This window comes from Protopterus annectens, chromosome 12.part0 (genome assembly GCF_019279795.1).
Source record: "Protopterus annectens isolate FY-2018-M chromosome 12.part0, PAN1.0, whole genome shotgun sequence".
Lineage (NCBI taxonomy): Eukaryota > Metazoa > Chordata > Ceratodontiformes > Protopteridae > Protopterus > Protopterus annectens.
In genome coordinates, this window is record NC_056746.1 from 153,756,484 (window position 1) to 153,780,621 (window position 24,138).

General features: G+C 39.7%; 1 protein-coding gene across 1 annotated transcript in view; it reads left to right on the forward strand.

Annotated features, from left to right (window-relative positions):
* The window catches only part of SNX29 (sorting nexin 29), a 3,382,132-nt gene that overhangs the window by 625,880 nt on the left and 2,732,114 nt on the right, over positions 1-24,138 (forward strand). The window contains exon 10 of the mRNA XM_044089182.1: positions 6,885-6,978. Coding sequence (XP_043945117.1) covers positions 6,885-6,978 — 94 coding nt within the window. The remainder of the gene's footprint in view (positions 1-6,884; positions 6,979-24,138) is intronic.

Genomic DNA, 24,138 nt, shown 5'->3' on the forward strand with positions numbered 1-24,138 from the left:
TAATGCGCTTTACTAAGACTGCTAACTTGAACCAGATCCTGTCAGTCTCGCACTACGGCTTGATAATGTGTAACAAATGGGCATTGCATGAGGGGATTCATCCCCTCACCTTGCTTTATTATATATTAACTCATAATACTGTATAAAGTGAAGTAAATGCAATTTACCAGTCATAGATTCATAGGTGTGTACTAGGCTAATGGTCCTGGAGCCTTTACAAGCCTAGCCCATAGGATTACCCTGGCATTGTGCCACCCGACCTTAGTTCCCAGTGCCTCTGTCTAGTAAAGCCACTGGAGTGATCCCTGGGGTGAATTTTCTATTTCCCATCCACTCATCAATATTTCTCTTGAAGAGAGCCACTGAGGTGCTCTGGTTGACATGTATGGGAAGTCTGTATCATAGCACAGGCAGTCTCTGGGTTATGAACCTGTCCCTCCAACATGTTCTGTTTGTGCTAATGAGGTTGAGGTCACTGGAACGTGTGGTCCGGAAGGATTGGGATTTCTCTAGATGTAGCATTTCTAACAGAGCTGGGTCAGACATGGCTTTGTAAGTCAAGCAGAGATTGCCTCTAAGAAGGCGATATGAGACGGAGAATAGTTGAAGTTGTTTTGAGTCTGTCCATATAGGACGAATGTTTAAGGCCTAGGATACTCTTTGTGAGGTACTTTTGCGGCCTCTCCAGTTGTTGCAGGTGTTTAGTGAGGTACAGGCCAAATGGGGCATTGTACTCAATGACTGGCCTAATGAGGGAAGAGTAGAGGGAGACCATGACCTCTTTCTTCCTGGATGCAAAACCCTTAGTAATGAGATGTGCCACATAGAAGGACTTTCTTACCACAGTGGCAATGTGGTGATCAAAAGAGGTTGCTGTCAACCACGTGGCCAAAGTGGTTAGAAAAACATTTTATATAGCCCACCTAATCATGAAGGGATTCACATCTAGATCAGGGGAGGTCATCGTGCCTCTTTACTCATCCCTCATCAGGCCCATAATTGAGTACAATGCCCCTTTTGGGATGTACCTTACCAGACACCTGCAGCAACTGGAAAGACCCCAAAAGTACCTCACCAAGAGGATCAAAGGGCTCAAACAGATGCCATATGCTGCCCGGTTAAAGAAACTCCAGCTCTACTCAGTGGCATACCGCCTGTTCAGAGGCGATCTGTGCCTGACGTATAAAGCCATGTCCAACCCGGAATTAATGGACATGCTGCACCTCAGAAAATCAAAATCCTATCGAGCTACACGCTCGAGGGACTTGAACCTCAGCACTGAAATAAATAGGACATGCTGGAGGGACAGATTCATAACCCAGAGGCTCCCTTCACTCTGGAATAAAATCCCAGTCCAGGTTAGGCAGAGTCCCTCATTGACTCTCTTCAAGAGGAATCTTGATGAGTGGATGGGAGATCGTAGGTTTACCCCGGGTATGACTTCTGTGTCACTGTTAGACAGAGGCACAGTATACTAACCTCAAAAAAAGGGCATAGCAAAATTAATTTAAAATGGGTGGAGAAAGCCAAACACATTCTGGCTAGGCTTATAAATGCCTTAGGGCAGATAGCCTAGTATGAACCTATGAACCTGTCTTCCCAGATCTCTTATAATGCCTTCTGTGTTCAGTGGACTACCATCGATGTGGTAATTCATGGGAATCAGGTTTTTCCCAAAGGGGATGACACATTTTTTGGCATTGAGCTTAAGGCCATGGTCCTGACACCAGTTGTTGGTCTCAATGAGGCCTTTCTGTAGGATGTCAGCATCACTTGGGGAGTTAATAATAGCTCCAAACTTGCATTCGTCTGTAAACATTGTCAGCCAGAGTCCCTGCGTGTTGGCCTGGACTTCAGAGAAGTAGATCCCAAACAGGAGAGGACCCAGGACCAAACCCTGTGGGACTCCACTCGTGACTGGGAGGCAGTCTGACTTGAAGTCAGCTACTTTCACACTGTGGGTTCTACCTGTGAGCCAGTTTGCATCCCACCTAGTACTATAGGGGTTGATGCCTAGCTTACTGAGTTTTTCTGCGATTCCTGAATGGGGAATTGTATCAAAGGCCTTGGCCAGATCAAGTAGGCTGTATGAACCACCTTTCCTTCATCCACAGCTCTGGTGACTTGACTCAAAGAAGTTGACCAAGTTGTGCAGGCATGATCTACCCTTCACAAAACCACACTGTGTAGGATCCAGAGTTTGGAGGTTCTCTATATCCTTGTTTATTAGGTCCATGATGATGCATTCCATAGCTTTGTATATCAGACTCGTCAGGCTAATGGGGCGATAGTTCCCAGGGTCTGTAGTCACTTCTCCTTTGTGGAGAGGTATGACTGTAGCAGTGTGCCATTTGGTAGGGACAACGCCTGAGGTGAGGCTGTGATTGAACAGGGCACACAGTTGAAGTGCCAGTTCACTCTGTAGTTCATGTAGAAACACAGCCAGGGATCTTGTCAAGTCCCATAGAAGCTGTATTATTGGCCTTAGTGATGTTTTAACCTGTGCAGCAGTAATACTGGGTACCTGGCAATCTACTGGTATTGTGACTGGTCCTTTGGGGGGAGAGAGGGGTAAAGTTGGCACTGAATCTGTCTGCTAGTATATTGGCAATATCTGTTGGCTCAGTATAAGAGGTGCCATTGTGCTATAGCTCAGAGCAAATCTGGGTATTGCCGTGGAGATTCTTTACATAACTATAGAAGGCCTTGTGATTGCTTTACTATCTGTGGAAATTCTGTTTTCATTGCTAGCTTTAAAGGATTTGATGAGGGATCTCATCTTTTTGTTGAGGCTGATAAGGGAGTTTTTCCAGTCTTGGGACTTCACCTTATTCCACATCAGTTTCCCCCTTCTGTTGTAGAGTTTGTTTATGCCAGGGAACGTTGGGCAAGTGTACTGGTGCATGAGTAGTTTTTCCAGTTAATGGAGGGGTAGTTCAAGTCACCCAGTATGATGGTGTTAGGTTGGACCCTAATCTTCACCAGGGTGTTTAGGAATGTGGAGTGTGAGACTTGAGACATGGTTGGGGACCTATAGCAGGCTACGACCTGAATCGCTGTCTTACCTAATGTCAGCTGCACCTGAAGTATGTCAAATGCATTATGTTGAGCTACCAGTCTGGAGGTGTGCGCATCTTTTATGAATATGGAAACATCACAGCCTTTGGAGCTTCGGTCCAAGTTCTGGGGACGAAAGGTGTGGAATGACTTATAGCCTGGTAGTGCAGGGGTGCTTTCTACTGCCTTGAACCAGGTCTCTGTTATGGCACAAATGTCGATGTTCTCCATTTTAAGGAATGCTTCGAGTGAGTGCATTTTGAGATTTAGACTTCTAGCGTTGAGCAGCATGACCCTCACGTTGCATTTGTTTGTAGCTGTTATGGTGGTAATTTGGTCTTTGGAACACCACCTGAAAAAGGAACTATAGGGGTGGCAAGATCCTTGGCCAGTGTCCGGAAGCCCAGGGTTGACAGATGCAGGCCATCTATGCCAAAGCATCGAGGTCTGTCAGTCATGTCATCCCAGGCAGACAGAAACTGGATTCCCATAGAAGGACACCAGAAACTTATCCAATTGTTGAAATCAAGCATTTTCTGCTTGTACTGTGGTATTATTCTGGGTGATGGTAGGATGCTGCTCAGGGCTAGGGTCTTACCCGCCTGGGCTACATAATCTCGAGAGCTCCTCCATATCTTCTTTCATGTAGTCCAGGGAGGTACATCTCAGGTCATTCACACCCACATGTACAATGACGGAGTAATATTTGTACCTGTTGTTGAGGATCTTGAGTGCTTACTTTATGTGGTGGATCCTGGCACCTGACAGGCAGCTGTTACTTTTTCCTTATTCAACCTAGTGAGTGGGACATCAGTGTGCCTCACTATTGAGTCACCTATGACTAATGTGTTGGGCATGCTGTTTTGCCTTAGGGGCTTTGGTTGAGTGATACACTGTTTAGGAGAGTTGTGTGTCATGATTAGTGTTGTGTTGTGGTAGTCGAGTGTGTTTGTCCTTTGGAGGTTTCTGCTGTTTGGGTAGATTCTTATTGAGAACCTCCGTGAAGGTGGGTGTGTGGCTTTTGTTTTTATGGGAGGGCAGTGCTGGTGTGTGTTCTGGAGGGCTATGTGCTCCATGCGATGTGGAGCAAGTGTTGACCATCTCCTCTTGACCAGCTATTCCAGTCTTGGCTGGAGAGTGTGTGGCTTCCAGTTTGGATATGTAAGTGCATCTCTCGCAAGTCTGAGTGTTGGGAGGTAAGAGGAGAGGGTTGTCAGTGTACATGAAGCAGTTGCTACATTGCCTCAGGGTGCCCAAGTTCACTAGGTTAATAGGAAAAAGCACAGGGAACTGACCTTTAGACATACCTGGAGGGGTGGGCATTAATAATAAGTACTGGAGCCGTTTCCTTGTAGAACGTTTAGTGCTGGTAGCACTTTTGTGTGCTATAATAATTGCTAAGAAGTGTGGTAAAGTGTTAGACTAATACGCTAGTAAAAGTGCAGGAAATGAGAGAACTAGCAGATCTAAGGGAAAAATTGAAGAGCAGATTTTGGCACCGCTCAGAAGCTTACATACAGTCCTGGATACAGCAAATCTGTATGTGGACTAGACTAGTTACAGGAAAGGCAGGAAACAAGTGCAAACGCAGGCTTTTAAACCAGAAAGTTGAAAGAGATGGAAAAACTGCCCAAATGGACAATAAACTACAATTTCTGGTCCACAAACCACTCCTCTTGTGGTAGATAGGCTACCTAGTGCTTACCTCTCCCACTGATAAGCTAGAAAGCTTCCCTCCAACACAGAAAGGCTTGGGGGGCTCATAAGCTTACAAACAGCCCTGGATACAGCAAATCTGTATCTGGACTAGACTAGTTGCAGGAAAGGTGGGAAACAAGCGCAAACGCGGGTTCATAGTTGGTGAAGTGATTTATCAGCAAACTGAATGTCTGAGAAGTGCTGATGTTAAAGGAACTAGCTGACACGTCAGTAAGTTAGACAAATACTAAGATGGCAGCCATGTTTTCTTCTAATCAGTAAATCAGATGAATACTGAGATGGCAGCCATGTTTTCTTCTGTACTATTTGATTAGCCTTGCATTTTGTAATATATTTTTCATATATAGTGCAAAATTTGCTTAGTAGAGTACTATAGTAATTTTCCTGTGTTGGGATTGCTTTCCATGGCCTTCTTTCTTCAGTGTAGCAAGTGTAATGATCTGTTTCTTAGTGTTTGACTACAAAGTTATTTGTTTAAAGTGAATGCTGTCTTTTCGGCTTGTGTTCTGTAACCAACCAGCATTATTTGAGATTCCTACTCAATCAGGATCATATTTGACTTTTAAATTCATTTTTGAGACAAAGTATCTGTTTCTTAATTTATTTTGGACATGAGTTGGTAAAATAATTTTTTATGTTAACTTATTTGGACCACTTGCTGTGCATGCTAGTATCATTAATGAGTAGATCCATACTAGCCTTGGGAGGTGAAACAAGTGGATTTTAATTTGTAATTGGAAGTTTTTTTTTTTTGTTTTTTTTTTGCCTACCCTTTCCTCAATTTAATTACAAAGGCATGCATCTGGAGCATTTCTCCCTGGACCTCCACTGAATATTAGCTTGTTCCAAGTCTGGCTTTCTTGGTAAAGAAATGTTAAATAAGTACATAACTGGCTGTTGCATGCTTTATTGCACACACTGCTGAATGCATCTGCTACCTACCTATGTGTATCCTGTTGATGTTGTGATCATGTTTCTCCCAGTATCCTCTAGCCAGTCCTTCTGGTGGCAGGGTCAGTAACTGAATCCATATAGTTGGTGGTATACTTTAGAGCAGCAGAGGGGACGGCCCAGATACGTGTAACTTGGGAGTTGGAGTAACAGTCTGGAGGATAGCACCTAGGTTTGCTTTCCATACCCTTCTTTCTTCTACTTAGTGACCCTGGGAACATGTTGCAGTAACCCATTTCATCATTGTTGTGCTTAGAATGTATTTAAATGACCTGTACTCGTGGGAATGTCACATTCAACGAAACTGAAATAAATACAGTTATCATTCTTTGTGTTCTGTTTTGTGTAATAAAAAATCAGGAATTTGGGAAGCAGTGTGCCATAACTTGTTTCTGGACTGTTAATTCAAGTTCAATGGTTCCCAGCTAGCCTCTTGACATGCAACACAAAAGAAAGTTAACCAAGTGGTTAAAATAATGACCCCTCCCCCCATAGTTACAGAACAGATACACTTTAGTGCCCACCAAATTTGGTACAACATGAGTTGCATTTCTTTTTCACTCAGCATTTACATTGAGTTCTTTCTTCCTGAAGATTTGCAACCTATTTAGTATTTCTTTGTAATTCAACACTTTTGTTTTCTAAGTAAAAGCCTGCATCTACTCTACAGGAATAAATGTTTAATTTTTAAATCCTTTGAGGTCAAAGTACACAATACATATAAGTGATATTGTAGTCATTTAATGTCATCACTTCTCTAAACTACAGAGTAGTCATTTATTTAGCATTCAGGGATATGCTAAGCTGTGAAGGCCACCTTTTATTGTTACCCTGTAATGTGAGGTAATTAAAATTGCTTCACTGCTCCTAAATGTATGGGCCATGTATAACCATTACATGACAACGGGCATCTCTGGAAAAAGGTAGTGAAATAATTCAAAGATGGAAACTATAAGAAATCATAAAACTGGTAGGTGAGAAATTATGATTTTGTTGATTGCTTAATTGACTGTTCTGTAGTTAAAGTAATATGCATTGCGTCTTCAGTACCTAAGTTGTGCATAATATACAAGGCTCCAAGTGAAGCAGTTTTAAAGCTAGAGAGTTGATTTACTAGAATCCCTTCCCTTCTGACTTGTGATTGCATTGTTTTTCAGATACCACGTCTGACAACCTGGTGTACGGCGATGATCACGAAGGTGCAGCACTTGCTGTTGATTTGGCTCAAAAGGGATCGCAGCTTCAGTTCAAGTGGGTATCATGTTCAAGCCAGTATACCATTTCACAGGAGTGGCATGCATTCAGAATTAATCTGGTGTGCTTGTGGCAGTCTTTGTAGCATTTCTGCTTGCAGTACCTTTGCCTTTTTGTGGGATATGGCTGGATTCTCCCCTCTAGCAGAGGGATTGAAATCAGTATTCCAGCTGATGATGACATCCTGCCTTGGAAGAAAGAAAGGCAGCACGCTGTAATGGCATATTGCCAAATCTTGTACAAGGTGTCAGTGCTTGTAGAAAATGCAGCAGGTGGACAACACTTTGCATTACTGTGCTGTAGGCTGTCAGCCAGTACTAGAAACTATGGATGGGGAGGGAAAGAAGACATCTCCAGGTTGGAGCAACAACGTACTGCAATCCTGTTTAATTTCTTCACATCTTTAGCTTTCTTTGGATACACATCAGTATGTTTTTTTTGTGAATCATTGCCCATCATACAGGGTTTCAAATGGGAGTGTAGTCTAGAATGTGATATTTGGAGCCATGGGGGGAGGACCTTACATTGGGTCGGAAGGAGAGTAATATTGCAGTATAAGAGCAGGATGGACTAACTATAGACAGTCAAACCATTTAGTAAATCTATGCCAAGATACTAAAGAATGATGGTACATATAGGCAGATGCATGACTAGCAGAACCGAAGAAACACTAATGCCACTGTACCATTTCCTGATGAGGCCCAACTGGTGCTGTCTAATAAGGACAAAAAGAGGACTGAAACATTCAGTTGAGGTCAGTAAAGGTGGTTTAGGATCCTAATGAGAAGGTTTGGTAACGAAAATGAGGGTACAGGAGGGCAGAATGTTTCAAGATACTATTTCAAATGCAGTACAGATGCAAAGCGGCAAGGAAGTACAAGTGAGGTAGTCTTTCTTGAAAAGGGTGTAAGTTGATAAAACAGGCTTACTGTGGTGGATGATAATGGTGAGAGATCAGAAATGTATATTCTAGGCAAAGGTGAAGCATGTCTTCAGGAAGAAATGAAGATCGAGAAGAGACTGGAGCTGCGTAGTTTGCAGTAATGAAGACAGAGAAGAGACGAGAGCTGCGTAGTTTGCCGTAGGTTGTAACTGTTCAGTCTGGGTGGACTTGGTAGTAACCCTCGCCTCCGTTCAGTGCCTCCCCTTGTTATAGGGTAAGTGAAGAGAAGGAAACGCCATGTATGAAACATTTAGTCAGAGTGTAGATGAGAAGTGCAGGAGATGGAAGGTATGCAGCAGATGTGACAGTGAAACATAATCTCTTCGGTGAGAATCAAAGTTATGCTTTTCTTTCTTTCTTTTATCAGGACAGGAAAGATATGCATTTACTTTGGAAGCGACTGTTACACTTGTCTGCAACAGCGCCCGTTATATGTTTCATAACTTTTTGTTCTCAGTCCTGCAGTTAAATCACTCCTTCAACTACTAGCATACCCCCTCCCCAAATTCTGTTCAAACTTCACCCAGGAAGGTGGGGGGAGTGGGAAGTGAAGTTTGAGCTGAATTTATCAGCCAGCAAATCACTATGTTGCTGTGTTGACAAAGGTGGTTCCATTGACCACCAGTTCAACACATTGATGTGTGCTGCCTTTGAGGTTTCAGACATAGCTGTAGAAGGCCTTGTGGTTGTCTTTAGCCACACTTTTGACTCCCAAAGCTGACCACCATTTGTTCCCAGTACTGCTCCTCAGAGCCGGTCTGTCCTTCCTCAGACTTCTTCCTATCTCATTCTGGGCCAGTGGGGAGATTTGATGGATTCTTGGGCAAGTTTTTCTGCTGTTGAGAGAGTATTTTTTCATTTAGGCATAACCACTCCCCCTGAATGTTCACTAATTGTCCAAGGGTTGGCGTGTAGTGAGCACTGTGACATGCCATCCAAACTTCTATGTGTGACTCGGCCAATGTCTTGCCCTCCCTGGAAATAACACTCCCCTATGCATCCCCCGTCACCAACAGGGATCACTCATGGCAATGTGCACAAGTGTGTGTCACCTCCCCTGTCTCTCATCATGGGATGAATGAGCTGACTTAAGCTGCCTCAGGCCCACCCCCCTGCCTCCCCCCCCCCCCCCCAGATCCTGAGATGGTATTCAAACTCTGGTTGTTTGGGTCGCAGTCAGGATTTTATCCATGTGCACCAGGTTGCATTGCTTATTATATTGCATGTCATGTAAATTGCTTATTTTTTTATACTGGGAACAAGCATCTCTTTGATAAGATTGTACTTGGCAACTACAGCTCTGAGGAAGGAGGTAGGACTCTGTAAAGTAATTTCTAAGTAGTGTTGCAGGATGCTGCCAGTGTCTGTGCTGATTTTGTGGTACAGTGTACTCGTGAACATATGTTGTAAGGCTTCAGTTGTTTCTTATTGCTATATATTGCACTAATTAGTATTTGTTTGTGTTTTATTTATTTATTTTTTATTACTTTATGTGTACAGAAGCTTAGCTTTCTTTCCAACTGTTCTCACTGCAGAAGATGCGTCATCTGCAGCAGTGAATATGATCTGTTATGTTTGCAGTCAGTTTGGGATGAAGTGTGATCTCATACCTTTCAACTGTCCATATTTACGCAGAATACCCACATTTTTGCCTCATATTTATGGCCTGTTTCTCCAAAAATTGTGGTTTTCTGGCATATCGTTGGCAAATCACAGAGGACCATAGTTAGAAAATAATGATGGAAATGTGAGTTTCAGACTTCATATCCTTTATAAAATACATGCTAATGCAAAACCTGTTGTTCTGTCAACTTTCTAAGTTTGTAAGAGTAGCATTTAAAAATTGTCCCTATTTTTGGGACTTTGTCCCCCCCATTCAGTATGGCTTTATCCAGATTTCTTGCTCTGAGGCTGAGAGGTATGTGATGATCTTCACTGAGAAGTTTTGGTGCTGTACACTCTAGAGGAATCAGGTTGACTGCAGGGGAGCATTGAGAAATGTTCACACAAATGCCACCCTCCCTAGTTGTCCATCAAATAATCCCTTCAGGCTTTCCTGTGCCTTTGTCATTAGGGAATCGTCAGTGTCTTGTACTCAAATTCTTTCACATCATAAGGGTTAAACAGCATTGGGACCTCACTTACTGTTAGTAACATTGCTGATAGTGGTGCTTCTTAGACCTACATCTGACATTACTTGTTTATTTGGTCGCTATAAGTATTTTCATCTACTTCTGTGCTGAACAAGTCAGTGCCTTCTTCAGCTGGCTCATCAGCGTTTTCTGTAGTACCCTTGACATCATTGTCCATTTCCCTTAAAATCACTTTGTCCCCTTTATTTCTGTAGTTGCCAAGCTGCTCAATTATTTTTAATGGTGAATTGTATTTATTTGATTGTTTATTAGCCTTGTTCACTGGTCTGATTCGGAGGATATTTTCATCTGTGACTTAGGTTAAAACAGCAAATACACAAAAGGCATATACTATAGGAAACTAAATTGTTGAGTTCAGAAATCAGTAGACATTTACACAAGATATGCAGTAGAGGGCTCCACTGTACATGAGTAGCCTGAGGCATAGGACATGCATCACTGTGTAAGAGCTCTTATGATACTTCATTGATATAGTATTGACAGGTTGACTCATGTTTTGAAAACACTTTTAGTCTATGAACTGAAAAGGGCATAATCAGGAATGTTTTTTCTGATAGATGGCATTTTTTTACCATATTATAAAGCTCAAAGCTCAAGCTCAATATTGTAGGTCCAGAACAGAATACAGAGTCTGCTATATATATATATATATATATATATATATATATATACACACACACACACACATCATTGGAGTAACCAGTACAATGAAGTTGTAGGTTTTATACCTCATTGGTAGGTGGCATTACTTTATGATAGGTCCAGAACAGAATGCAGAGTCCGCTGTATGTATAAATCATTGGAGTAACCAGTAGAATTAAGTTGTAGGTTTTATACCCCATTGGGAGGTAGGCATTCTGTTACAAATGTTCACAAAACCACAAAATCCACCAAGAAAAGCACTGGAGAAACTGAGAAAGTTCTTTTTTAGCATAGTTAAAATTTAATGTTCGCTATTCGTCCCAAAGACTTTATCAGAAATGATAAAATACACTTCAAAATCACTTTTAAACCATTCAAAAAACATTTGACCAATCAGATCATCTCATTAACAAATCAATTAAATACATAAAAACATTTAAAGGCATGCTACAAAAAATGTACAACTCAGTGTCCACACAGTTAACACAGTTTAAAGCACAAGGGCATTCACCCCTGTATATTCACTTTAGTAATTTTCCTATTTTTTAAGAAACATTTTATGTTCACCACATCATTTAGACCAGGGGATAAATAAGACGCAAGTTTAATCTGCCATTCTGCCTCTCTTTGTTCAACATAATTTCTAAAATCCCCTCCCCTAAGGTCACGTTTAACGACTTCTACTATAGAAAAAGTACATTTCTTCCAGTTAGAACATGACAAAGAATGCTTAAAAAGGACATTATTACTATTTTTTGTTTTTATAGCATACAAGTGCTCTAATACCCGTTTCCTTAAACTCCTTGTGGACATGCCAACATAAAAACTTGGGCATGTTGAACACATCACAAGATACGCTATCCCTGTTGTACTACAGCTCAGTTTTCCAGGGATGGGTATAGTAAACTGTAGATGTTCCAGTAACACAAAGGGACCCTCAGAAGTTAATCTGCATGCCCTGCACCCTGTACATTTGAACATACCCCCAGTTTCACCAGACGTAAGGGTTGGCCCAAAGTTATTATTTTCTAACAAATGTTTAAAATTTTGATTTTCCTTGTAAACAAAATGGGGGCCTTCTCTAAGAACTTTAGATAAATCAGTGTTACCTGTAACTACTTAACAATTCTCACCAATAATCTGATGGATGTAATTACTGTCTACGTTCATATCCAAACAGAATCTGGGACTTTCTGCCCCTCTCTCTTTTATATGTGTGTGCCACTAGATGCTACATTCTGAGCTTTTTTAACAAAACCTCTTGGCAGAATAGGAGGAAAATCTGTGCGTCTCCTATGAATGACCTGTTGAGCTGTATTTTCAAGTAGGTCTCCAGGGTAACCTCTTTCTAGAAACAACTCTTTTATGAGGTTCATTTCCTTAAAAAAAACAGTCTTCCACTTTCATTCGAGATGCTTGAATGAACTGTTCTCTAGGAATATTTTTTCTCATAAAGTAAGGGTAGCAACTCTTGAAATGGACTTAGCTGTTACAAAATGTACTCATACAATAAATACTACTCAAAGCCACATTCTTATTAATGTCCATTGTCAAGTTAACATCCAAAAAGGAAACCTTGTTGCCTATTTCCCCCACCACAAACTTTAAAAATGCTGTACTAGCACTTAAAAGCTCCACAAACACATTAACATTAAAGTTGTCCTTATAAACTATAAAGAACAAATCATCTGCAAATCATTTATAAAAGATAATTTGCTCTGAATTATCAATGTCTGGCAGTATTTCCATGTTCCACCAACCTAATACCAAGTTTGTATTGACTGGGCCAACAGTGGCCCCCATGTCCACCCCTTGTAGTTGTTTATAAAATTCCTTGTTAAACAAAAAGAAGTTATCTAATAATAAATCTAACAAAGCAGTATAGGTAATAATACTGTTGTTACTTAAACTTGTATGCTTTCCCATAAACCATCTTACATAATCAACCCCAACATTTTTAGGGATGCAGGTGAATAGGGAAACAACATCAACAGTGAACATCTGTAAGTTTTCCAACCTAAAGTCTGAGGAAGAAAAAAGGACCTAAGCTGGTCCAAAAAATCCCAAGAATCAGCTACATAAGAAGGAAGCTGCTTAACTAGTGGGTTCAACACTGAATCTAAACACAAAGAAGTACAGTCAGTACAACTTCCTGAGGCTGATATAATAGGTCTGAATGGAGGTTTTTCAACACTTTTGTGAAGTTTGGGAATTCCAAACATCACACCCACACTGGAATTATCCACACATAAAAATTCAAACATTTCCCTAGTTATTTCAGAGCTCATGAACATGTCATATAAAGTGCTGTGGATACAGGCATAACTTTTAACAATTTCAAACTTCATGACTTTCCTTTACTCCAAATACATTTGCTAACATAATTTCCATAGCTTCTGTGTAGTCACTGAAATTCATTATGACAGTAGCCCCACCTTTATCCGCCTTCATAAACCTTAAGTCTTTCCTATAAATAAGTTTATTCAAAGCTTTCTTTCCATTAAGGTTTAAGTTATAAAACATTTTTCTGTTTTGATTTTGTAACATACTTTTAATAACTTTTTCACAGAAAGCCTCAAAGGCTTTTACAGTATGCACTAAACCAGGATTAAAGATGGACGGCTTTGACAAAAAAAAATTACAATTACTATGACCAACGTCATTCAATATATATTTTAAATTTAACTTACGAGTATAGCGCTTGAGTTCTGTCAGAGATTTTGTAACATTCACCCTCCTACAGGGCTGGAAATTAAGTTCTAATTTCAACAGTTTAATGTGCTCATCAGAAATGTTAAAATCAGACAAGTTATAAACTGAGATAGAATTACCCAGTCCAACAGCAAAAGAACTTGGTTCTTGTATACGTTCAGAGGAAAAAAAGTGTGAAGAAAGTGCATTTTCACTGTTGGAACTCATAGAAAGACAGGCCAATGTTCCTTCCGAACCGCATTTCTCAGTCTGCTGCTCGTCTGATATCCCCTGCTCCTGCTGCATTTCTTTTTCTCCTTCCAACTGAAATCCCCTTGTAAAAAAGAGGAAAAACGTATTCATACTTGCTCCTGCACTGCTAGAACCATGTGTTGAACCCATCGGGCGCACCATAACATCATCTTTAGAGCTGAATTGCTCTGCAGAAAGAGCCACATTAGTTGCAACCTTCACAGAAGCTGAATCCAAAACCACTAACAGCTGAAGAACCCATCTCCGGCTGTAAAGGTGGAACAGTAGTGTTCGACCCACTACCTGAATGTGCTGCTGGCTGGGCCACCTTTATAACATTTGTCTTGAATCATTGCCTGGACCAGAAGGAATGGGAACAAAGTCACCATAAACATTGCCCCCTGCATATGCTGCCAAGCCCCTGTTGATTTTTTTAGTTTTATGTTGAACTATTTGTTCATACTGTTCAACATTTTTAATCAACTGCTCATACTCAAATCTTGAATCAGGGCAATTAATAAGTAGCTCACCAATGGTAGTATCCATCTTTGTCAGGGAAACACATAATTCTGCCAAAACAGTGCTGTTGTTTTTAATAACAAGCTTCAAAAACTTTTTTACCAGCATTGTCAAAAAAGTAGATAGCTCCTTAAAGAACAGACTGTCCCTAGAAACTCCATTATGTAATTTAAAAAAAATGAAGACCCTTGGGTACAATGCCAGCATTAATACAATATTCAAAATATTTATTTTCTACATGAAGCGCTCAATAACACTTCAAATCTCTTTCCATTTTGTTCAGCAGAGAGTTAACATTATTTTTAGCAGCAATGTTGTTGTTTGCCAAAACTATATATCCCCTGCAAACGAATCAAAGCTAACATTTAAAAACTTACTGGCTGTTCTGTTTGTTGAATTACCTTGACAAGGCTTCTGCCTTGAAAGCAAAGCAGGATTCAGGGGGAAATTATTAGAAGAGTTAGTAACTTTGTAACTCTCTCTAATTTTAGCTGACAAAACAAAGACTGTTGCATTTCACCTACTGCCAAAATAAGTTCATCAAGTGTTCTTTCGTTGTTGGTAGGTGTAGAATGTAGAGTCAAGTCCAAATCGTTGTCCTCTAGTGCTCCAGCCATGTGTTGCTAACAGCAAAAATCAATAAAAAGAAAAAAGCAGCACACAAGCAGGCCCAGGTGTCCACAGTACAAAAACACAAAATCCACCAAGAAAAGCACTGAAGAAACTAAGAAAGTTCTTTTTTAGTGTAGTTAAAATTTAATGTTCGCTATTCGTCCCAAAGACTTCATCAGAAATGATAAAATACACTTCCAAATCACTTTTAAACCATTCAAAAAATATTTGACCAATCAGATCATCTCATTAACATGTCAATTAAATATATAAAAACATTTAAAGGCATACTACAAAAAATGTACAACTCCGTGTCCACACAGTTAACACAGTTTAAAACACAAGGGCATTCACCCCTGTATATTCACTTTAGTTGTTGCGTCTTTCGGCTTTTCCCGGTTAGGGGTCGCAACAGCGGAACTCCGGTCCGCTAATGATTGGTAGTTGATTTTTAAGAAACATTTTATGTTCACCATATCATTCAGACCAGGGGGTAAATAAGAAGCAAGTTTAATCTGCCATTCTACCTCTCTTTGTTCAACATAATTTCTAAAATCCCTTCCCCTAAGGTCACGCTTAACAACTTCTACTATAGGAAAAGTAATTTTTTTCCAGTTAGAACATGTCAAAGAATGCTTAAAAAGGACATTATTACTATTTTTTTGTTTTTATAGCATACAAGTGCTCTAATACCCATTTCCTTAAACTCCTGGTGAACATGCCAACATAAAAACTTGGGCATGTTGAACACATCGCAAAATACACTCTCTGTTGTACTACAGCTCAATTTTCCAGGGATGGGTATAGTAAACTGTAGATGTTCCAGGAACACAAAGGGATCCTCAGAAATAAATCTGCATGCTCTGCAACCTGAACATTTAAACATACCCCCACCCTGAACATTTAAACATACCCCCAGTTTCACCAGACGTAAGGGTTGGCTCAAAGTTATTATTCTCTAACAAATGTTTAAAATTAAGTTTTTCTTGTAAACAAAATGGGGGCCTTCTCCAAGAACTTTAGATAAATCAGTGTTACCCGTAACTACTTTCAAATTTTCACTAATAATCTGACGGATGTAATTACTGTCTACATTCATATCCAAACAGAATCTAGAACCTTCTGCCCATCTCTCTTTTATATGTGTGTGCAACTAGATGCTACACTCTGAGCTTTTTTAACAAAACCTCTTAGCGGAATAGGAGAAAAATCGGTCTGTCTCCTGTGAATGACCTGTTGAGCCATATTTTCACGTAAGTCTCCAGGGTAACCTCTTTCTAGAAACAACTCTTTTATGAGGTTAATTTCCTTCAAAAAAACAGAGTCTTCCACTTGCATTCGAGATGCTTGAATGAACTGTGCTCTAGGAATATTTTTTCTCATAAAGTAAGGGTGGCAACTCTTGAAATGGACATAGCTGTTACAAAATGTACTCTACAATTCTTTTTGAATGGTTTAAAAGTGATTTGGAAGTGTATTTCATCATTTCTGATGAAGTCTTTGGGACGAATAGCGAACGTTAAATTTTAACTACTCTAAAAAAAAAAACTTTCTCAGTTTCTCCAGTGCTTTTCTTGGTGGATTTTGTGGTTTTTTTGTACTGTGGACAGCTGGGCCTGCTTGTGTGCTGCTTTTCTCTTTTTACTGTTACAAATGTTTATGAAGACTCCCAGGAAAATTTTTTATATTCAGTACCTGATAAAACCAGAAAAGGACATCTCAGTGTTGTAGAATATTCTGAGACAAGTCCGTTTTTTTTTTTGGGGGGGGGGGGGGTATAAAATTAATGAAGATAAAACAAAGGCTATAGCTGTAAACTATGTACTCTTACATGAATTGGTCCAGCAATATCCATATTTAATGAGACATGATAAAAAGAAGTATTTAGGAGTATTGATTAAAAAGGATTTAGTTATGGCAGTTAAGAAAAGATAATACAAAAACTTAGAAACTGGAAGCTCTTTGTTATGGATATGTATAGCCATGTACAAACAGTAAAAATGTTTTTAGTCCCTTTAGTTTTATACACAGATGAGGCATATTTTTGTCAACCAGAAGAGAAGTTCTGGAGAGTAGTTAATAAAGAGTTGGAGGATTTTTTTTGGGAGGGAAAGAGGGCAAGAGTCAAGTGGGATAAGTTGATCCTTCCAACAGAACAAGTGGATTTAGGATTATCTGATTTGAAGGGATATTTCAGAGTTACATAGTTAAGGCTGTTATACATAACAGAAGCAGAAAGCTACAATTCAAAGTGGAAAGGGATGATGATGAAGCAGGGGGAGGGGCGTAATTCAAGAAAGACGAAAGGAATGGGATTTTGGACAAGGAGAATAACAATAATCATACAGAGTATTATATTCATGAAGTAGCAGACAGTATACTGAGAACTAAGCCAACACATGAATGGAGAAAGGAGATTCTGCTGATGGGGATGACTGCAATTAGGGGTCCAGAGAACAGAGAATAAGGAGTAGAAATTTACTGGAGGATTCTTCTTCTTTTGGCTTTTCCTGGTTAAGGGTCGCCACAGCGGATCACCTGTCCGCTCATGATTGGCAGTGGAGTTTTACAGTGTCGAGTTGCCAGCCTGGCTCCCAACCTTCCACATAAGGCACACACATGCACACACTCACACCTAGGGCCAATTTAGAGTGTCCAGTCCACCTACAGCATGTCTTTGGGATGTGGGAGGAAACCGGAGCACCTGGAGGAAACCCACGCGACCACAGAGCGGACATGCAGACTCTGCACAGAAGGCACCCCAGCCGAGGATCGAACCGGAGAACCTCTTGCTGTGAGGCGGCAATGCTAACCACTGCACCATCGTGGCCGCCCTACTGGGAACAAATAATTAGAGAAGGAAATGTAATAGAATGTGAAGAGGCCAAGAGGACATTTGGATTGCCTTCTTTATGAGGGATTGAAATCAGAATATAGATCAAGCGAAAGGTATAGGGGAACCCTAACTGAAAGACATGCACTGGTTGAGTTTTTAACTGAATCTAGACAGAAGCATCTGTTAAAAGGGGATAATTAGTAGGGCATATAAAATGTTGCACAGTAGCTACAGGAATCAATCAAAAGAGGTCAGAAAAATTGTGAAGAGAGATTAAATTATGCTATTCACAAAGAAACTATGGGAGAACATATGTATGGCTCCCAGATATATAGCATAGTCTAGATGATTTAGGATTTTTGCCTGGAAGTGTTTGAATAGGTATTTGTATACTGCAATCAGACTACAAAGAAGTTTTCCTCGGGTAGTTAGCAAATGTTGGGTGTGTGATGGGGATGAAAGAGGTAACTGGGAAACATATGTTTTGGGAGTATAATGATTTTGCAGACTTTAAAAATTCCCTACTAATTTATGTAATGTTGCTTAGATTACACATCACATACAGTGGATATAAAAAGTTTACACACCTGTTAAAATGCCAGGTTTTTCTGATACAAAAAAATGAGACTCCAATAAATCATTTCAAAACTTTTCCCACTTTTAATGTGACCTATAACCTTTACAATTCAATTGAAAAACAAACAAATCTGTTAGGGGAAAAAATATAAACAAATAGAAAATGTACAGTAAGATGGTTGCATAAGTGTGCACACCCTTAAAATAATACTTTGTGGAAGCACCTTTTGATTTAATTACAGCATTCAGTCTTCTTGGGTACACACCTGCCATCAATTAAAGAGACTCTGATTAACTCAGCTGTTCTAGTAGGATTTTCCTGACATTTACTCACTTGCCTCCTACAGCAAAAGCCATGGTTCGCAGAGAGCTTACAAAGCATCAAAGGGATCTCATTGTTGAAAGGTATCATTCAGGAGAAGGGTACAAAATAATTTCCACAGCATTGGATATACCATGGAACACAAGATGGTCATCAAAAAGTGGAGAAAATATGGGACAACAGTGACGTTGCAAAGAACTAGAAGTCCCTCCAAAATTGATGAAAAGACCAGATGAAAACAGGTCAGGGAGGCTGCCAAGAAACCTACAGCAACACTGAAGAAACTGCAGGAATTTGTGGCAATTACTGGTTGTGTACTACATGTGACAACAATCTCACATATTCTCCATATGTGTGGGCTATGGGGTAGGTTTGCAAGATGGAAGCCTTTTCTTACACAGAAAAACATCTAGGCCCGGCTAGAATTTTGCAAAACAATACATAGTCTCCCAAAAGCATGTGGGAAAATGTGTTATGATCTGATGAGACCAAGGTTGAACTTTTTGGGCCCAATTCCAAAAGGTACGTTTGACACAAAAACAGCACTTCGCCTCACCAATAGAGTACCATTCCCACGGTGAAGCATGGTTGCGGCAGTATTATGCTTTGGGGTTGCTTTTCTTCAGCTGGAACTGGAGCTTTAGTCAAGGTGGAGGGAATTATGGAACAGTTCCAAATACCAGTCACTTTTGGCTCAAAACCTTCAGGCATCTGCTAGAAAGCTGAAGATGAAGAGGAATTTCACCTTTCAGTATGACAATGACCCCAAGCATACATCCAAATCAACAAAAGAGTGGCTTCACCAGAAGAAAATTTAAGTTTTGGAATGACCCAGCCAGAGCCCATACCTAAATCCAATAGAAAATCTGTGGGGTGACCTGAAGAGGGCTGTGCACAAGAGATATCCTTGCAATCTGACAGATTTGGAGCATTTTTGCAATGAAGAGTGGGCAAATATTGCCAAATCGCGATGATTCATGCTGATAAACTCCTACCAAAGAAGACTGGATGCTGTAATTAAATCAAAAGGTGCTTCAACAAAGTATTAGTTTAAGGATGTGCACACTTATGCAACCAGCTTATTGTACATTTTTTATTTTTTATATTTTTTCCCCGAATGGATTTGTTTGTTTTTCAATTGAATTATACAGGTTATAGGTCACATTAGAGGTGGGAAAAGTTTTGAAATGATTTATTGTGGTCTTATTTTTTATATCACAAAAACCTGGCATTTTAACAGGGGTGTGTAAACTATTTATATCCATATATATTGTTAGATATCCTATAATGCTTTAATGTGAACTTGTTAATATGGTTTGATTACTTTTATATAAATATATGTCACATGGGATAATTCAGTAAAGGAGTTAAAAAAAAAGATTTTATATTCCATCATCTTTTCCTCCCTATCCAACAATGACAGCTGGATAGAGCCACAAGCAGAAGTCACTATCTAGATGAATCCATTTTTTTCTGCATTTTATGGCCCCACACCATAGTTTATGGCTCCTGTACCACATGAGCCCACTCGGGAGTTAAACAGAAGATTGGAGAATGGACAGCTCCTCAGGTGTTTTTTTTTTTTTTTTTTTTTTTTTTTTGAGCCATTGAAGAAGGTCTCTAGTTGATGGCAAAAACAACTTGAAGATTTGGCAGAATATAAACTTTTGTTTGCTGTTTTTTTGTTGAATATTTTTTATAACAGTCAGTAAAGTAAAATACTTGGTTAAAAAGTGTTTGCAGAGTAAGTTTGTGTAGTGAGACCTCATTGATGTAAATCTGCTTTCTCCATGGTAGGAGGCATGAACTTCTTTAGTCTTGCTTGTTTCTGCAACTGAAATGAAATGGAAGTGTGGTCCACCATTCCCTGTGATCATCAGAATGAGCTGAGAGAGTCCGTATGTTTAAAGGCTTCATGATGCTTAAGGGCTTGTACTGCACTGATTCACTCTTTTTCCCTTATAATAGCAGCTCTTTATAGGCAGGGACCTGTTAGCAGGAGGTGTTTAGTGTGTCTAAAAGCATATCTTAGTCTCTGAAATGGAAGCTACTGGGCTGTATTTTCACTTTTACTTTCCAACATCCAGTTTGTTTCACTGTGCATTTAAATATCTGGATATTAATTAGTGATAGCATAGCGACCATATTGAAAAAAAAGTGTGTGCACTTAAGACTTGTTTTACAAGAAGCAGGGGGAGAAGGGGACTTAGAATGTCCACCTGTAGATATAAATGAATGAACACTTACAGTGAGAAGCGTGTCTTACATGGAGCTAACACAGCATTTCTAGCAGATCATTTTAATCAGCCTCCTTCCTCTTTGAACAAGCATTTCAAAGTTTAAGCGACTCTGTATTTCATGATCTTGATGTAGATTTAAAGTATTTTACGTAGCAGAACATTATTTATATTTGAAGAATTTTAGCTTTGTTTAAAATATTGTTTCAGCTTGAGCAAGTTGCCCTTACAGACTTTAAAAATAAGTTTGACATTCTTTTCAGAAAGGCATGAAGATTTTACACATCGTCATGATGAAGATATGCTCAGTGGAGTGCATTGTTTGGGGGTGCCATGCTTTGACCCTCCTGTTGTTTTTGACCAGGTGGCAGTGTGATCTCCTTCAGGTACAGCCATGTTGGAACAGTTGTTTGTGGAGCATGAGCATTATAAACTTATAGATATATCGGGACAGATTCCAAGATCTTTTTCACAGTTACGCGACTTCATGTCTTGCTAATTTTTACAGTTTTAAGGCTACTGTATGTTGAATTGTGTTCAGGAGGCAAGCTTGGCACATAAGATAACATTATTCAGGGAATCTGATTGCAGAGATCTATACTGTCTGGTGTTTTAGCTAAAATGGTTTCTGAGATGGAAGAGCTTGTAAGCTTAACTTGTTTTATCAAATTGTACAACTTTTTACAGTTTGTCTAAAAAGTTACTGACTGCGTATTAAACAGTCACCTGGCTGTTATTGTATCAGGTTGCTCCTCTCTCTAGTAATTAAGTGTTCTCCCTGTGATGTTCCACTTTTTACCAAATGCTACATTAAATTGCAGTTTGTCTAACTAAAAGTCACTTGTATTGTGTGTTTTACAGTCACCTGGCTGTTTTTGTGATAGTAGTTAGCGTATTAATTTTGTTACACTGAGTTTTCTCCTTTGTTATTCTGTTAGGCAGCATCTCCATTTTGTTGAGCAAAGTATTCTCCCTGTGCTGCCTTCTACCCACTATTGCTGGTTTTAGACCTGGCCACAGTACCACAACTGCTCTCCTCTCCTTCCTCAAAATCATCAACAAAGCCCGGGATTCCAGCTGTCTAGTGTCCACCCTGCTTCTGGACTTATCCAAGGCCTTTGACACCATTTCCCATAACCTTCTCCTATCTAAACCTGTCTCACTCTTCTGCTAGCTGGTTTTCTAGTTACCTCTCTGACAGACAACAAGCTGTCAAATGGAAAAAAAAAGCCACCTCCTCCTTCCTTAATACACCTACAGGTGTACCCTAGGGTCCCATATTGGGTCCCCTACTGTTCAACATTTTCATAAATGACTTCCACCAAAACATTCCTAGTGATAAACTAATTCAATATGAAGATGACTCTATGATCATCTGCTCCGACACTCACTTAAAACTAACACATAGGATGCTTTCTCTTATACCGAACGTTGGATGATAGACAACTAGCTATCACTCAACGCATCAAAAACTAAAATTGTTATTTTCCCCTTCAAAAAAGTACCATTATAGACAAGAACTCATTATCCATTACTAGTCAAAACAATACCTCTCTCGTAATAGCCTCCCATGTAAAGCTTCTAGGAGTCCTTACTGATGAACAGTTAAAATTTGATACTCGCCTATTAATAATGTAAAGAAAACCCACCAGAAACTAGGCATCCTCTACCTCAGTAACTAATGTATCACTCCCACTACTAAACTTGTACTCTGTAACACCTTCCTCATTCCTTCTCTCCTCTATGGTGCCACACTTCTTACCAGTCTTCAGTCTTCTCTAAAAACAAAGCAATCCTCTTGTTATAACAAAATTTCTAAGTTTGCTACCAGCTATAAATCCTCCTCCCAGCACTGCAATGCCCTACACAAACTAAATTGGCTCGAACTTCCCAACCATCTTACCTACATTTAACTTACCCATAAACTCATCTTTAATCCCTCCATCTGCTTCTCCCTTGCCTCCTCCTTCAAAATGCACCTACCCAACAGACTTCTAAGATCCAATAAGCAGAATTTGCTTTAACTGCACAAGCCTGCTCATCGTCCAGGCAAACACCTATTATCCTTTTCCCTAGCTCGCCTCTGGAACTCCCTGCCACCTTTTATTCGTACTACAGACCACCACTCTGCCTTTAAGTCCCTGCTTCATTCCCATCTCAAAACCATCTGGGAATGTTCCTGCTGTCATCTCACATGACTCGCCTCTTTTTTTCCCCATTTCTCTCACTCCTTTACTTCTCTCTTCTCTCCATCATGCTGAGCTTCTCTGACTACTACCATCTTCATTTTGGGTTCCTATTACCTGATCGAATGTTTAGGTTAGCGAATACCTAAACGTCGAACTGGTAATAGTGAAAGCAAAAAAAAAAAACGCGAACAACTGATTTAATGCAGGGAAAGAATTCCCTTGGCCATTATGCAGATTTTTCCCCTTTCCCCACTGTAGAGCGATCTCGGAGTTGGTATATTTAGTTAGGGGGGTGTGGGGGGCATCCTCCCACTTCATTTTGGATAAAAAATGTTTTCTTTTGCGGCCGAGGGAATTCATTCCCTAAGTTAAATTGGCCACTGTTTTAATTTTTTGATATTACCAGCTTGATGTTTAGGTATTCGCTAACCTAAACGTTCGATCGGGTAATATAGACACTTAATTTTTGTTATTTACTCATACTCTTGCTCTACTTTTTTTTTTTTTTTTTTTTATTGTCCCACTCTTCTTAGATTCAACAATTAACACCTTTTATCCCCCTACCCTACTTTAACTCTGCTAAGATTTCATGTAAAATTGTTAATGTCAACCCTATGTTATTTCACATTGTAACAAATCTAACAGGAATATGCACCAATGGATTTTTCTTATTTTAATTGACGTGTGTGTGTGTGTGTGTGTGTGTGTGTGTGTGTGTGTGTGTGTGTGTGTGTGTGTGTAATTTTACCTTTTGCTTTTTTAACTGTATTTTCACTGCAGTCGTGGATTTTTTTTGTCATGTTGTGTAATACCATCGTTCTTCAATAGTACTTCATAAATGTAAATGCATTGTCTTCATATTATGTTGTTTTTCATGGAACTTTTCTCCCCAGGACTCCATTGAAAATGGGCTCTTCTTGGCCCAATGGACTATCCCGGTAAACAAACTGTAAAATAAAATAAAATTGTATTTAATTTTGCATTGAATTGTAGCTCTAGTTGGTTTTCTGGTCAGGGAGTAAACTTGTTGAGGATGGTAGTAGTGGTTGTTCTATGTCAGGGAATAATTTATGGTTATTTCTGAGAGGTTGACATTATTCGCTAGAGTTCTAGCTGCTCTTTTATTGGTTCTTTCACTTTATTTCCTTAGTTTAACAGTGCATGACAGTGCTTCGTGTAGTGACA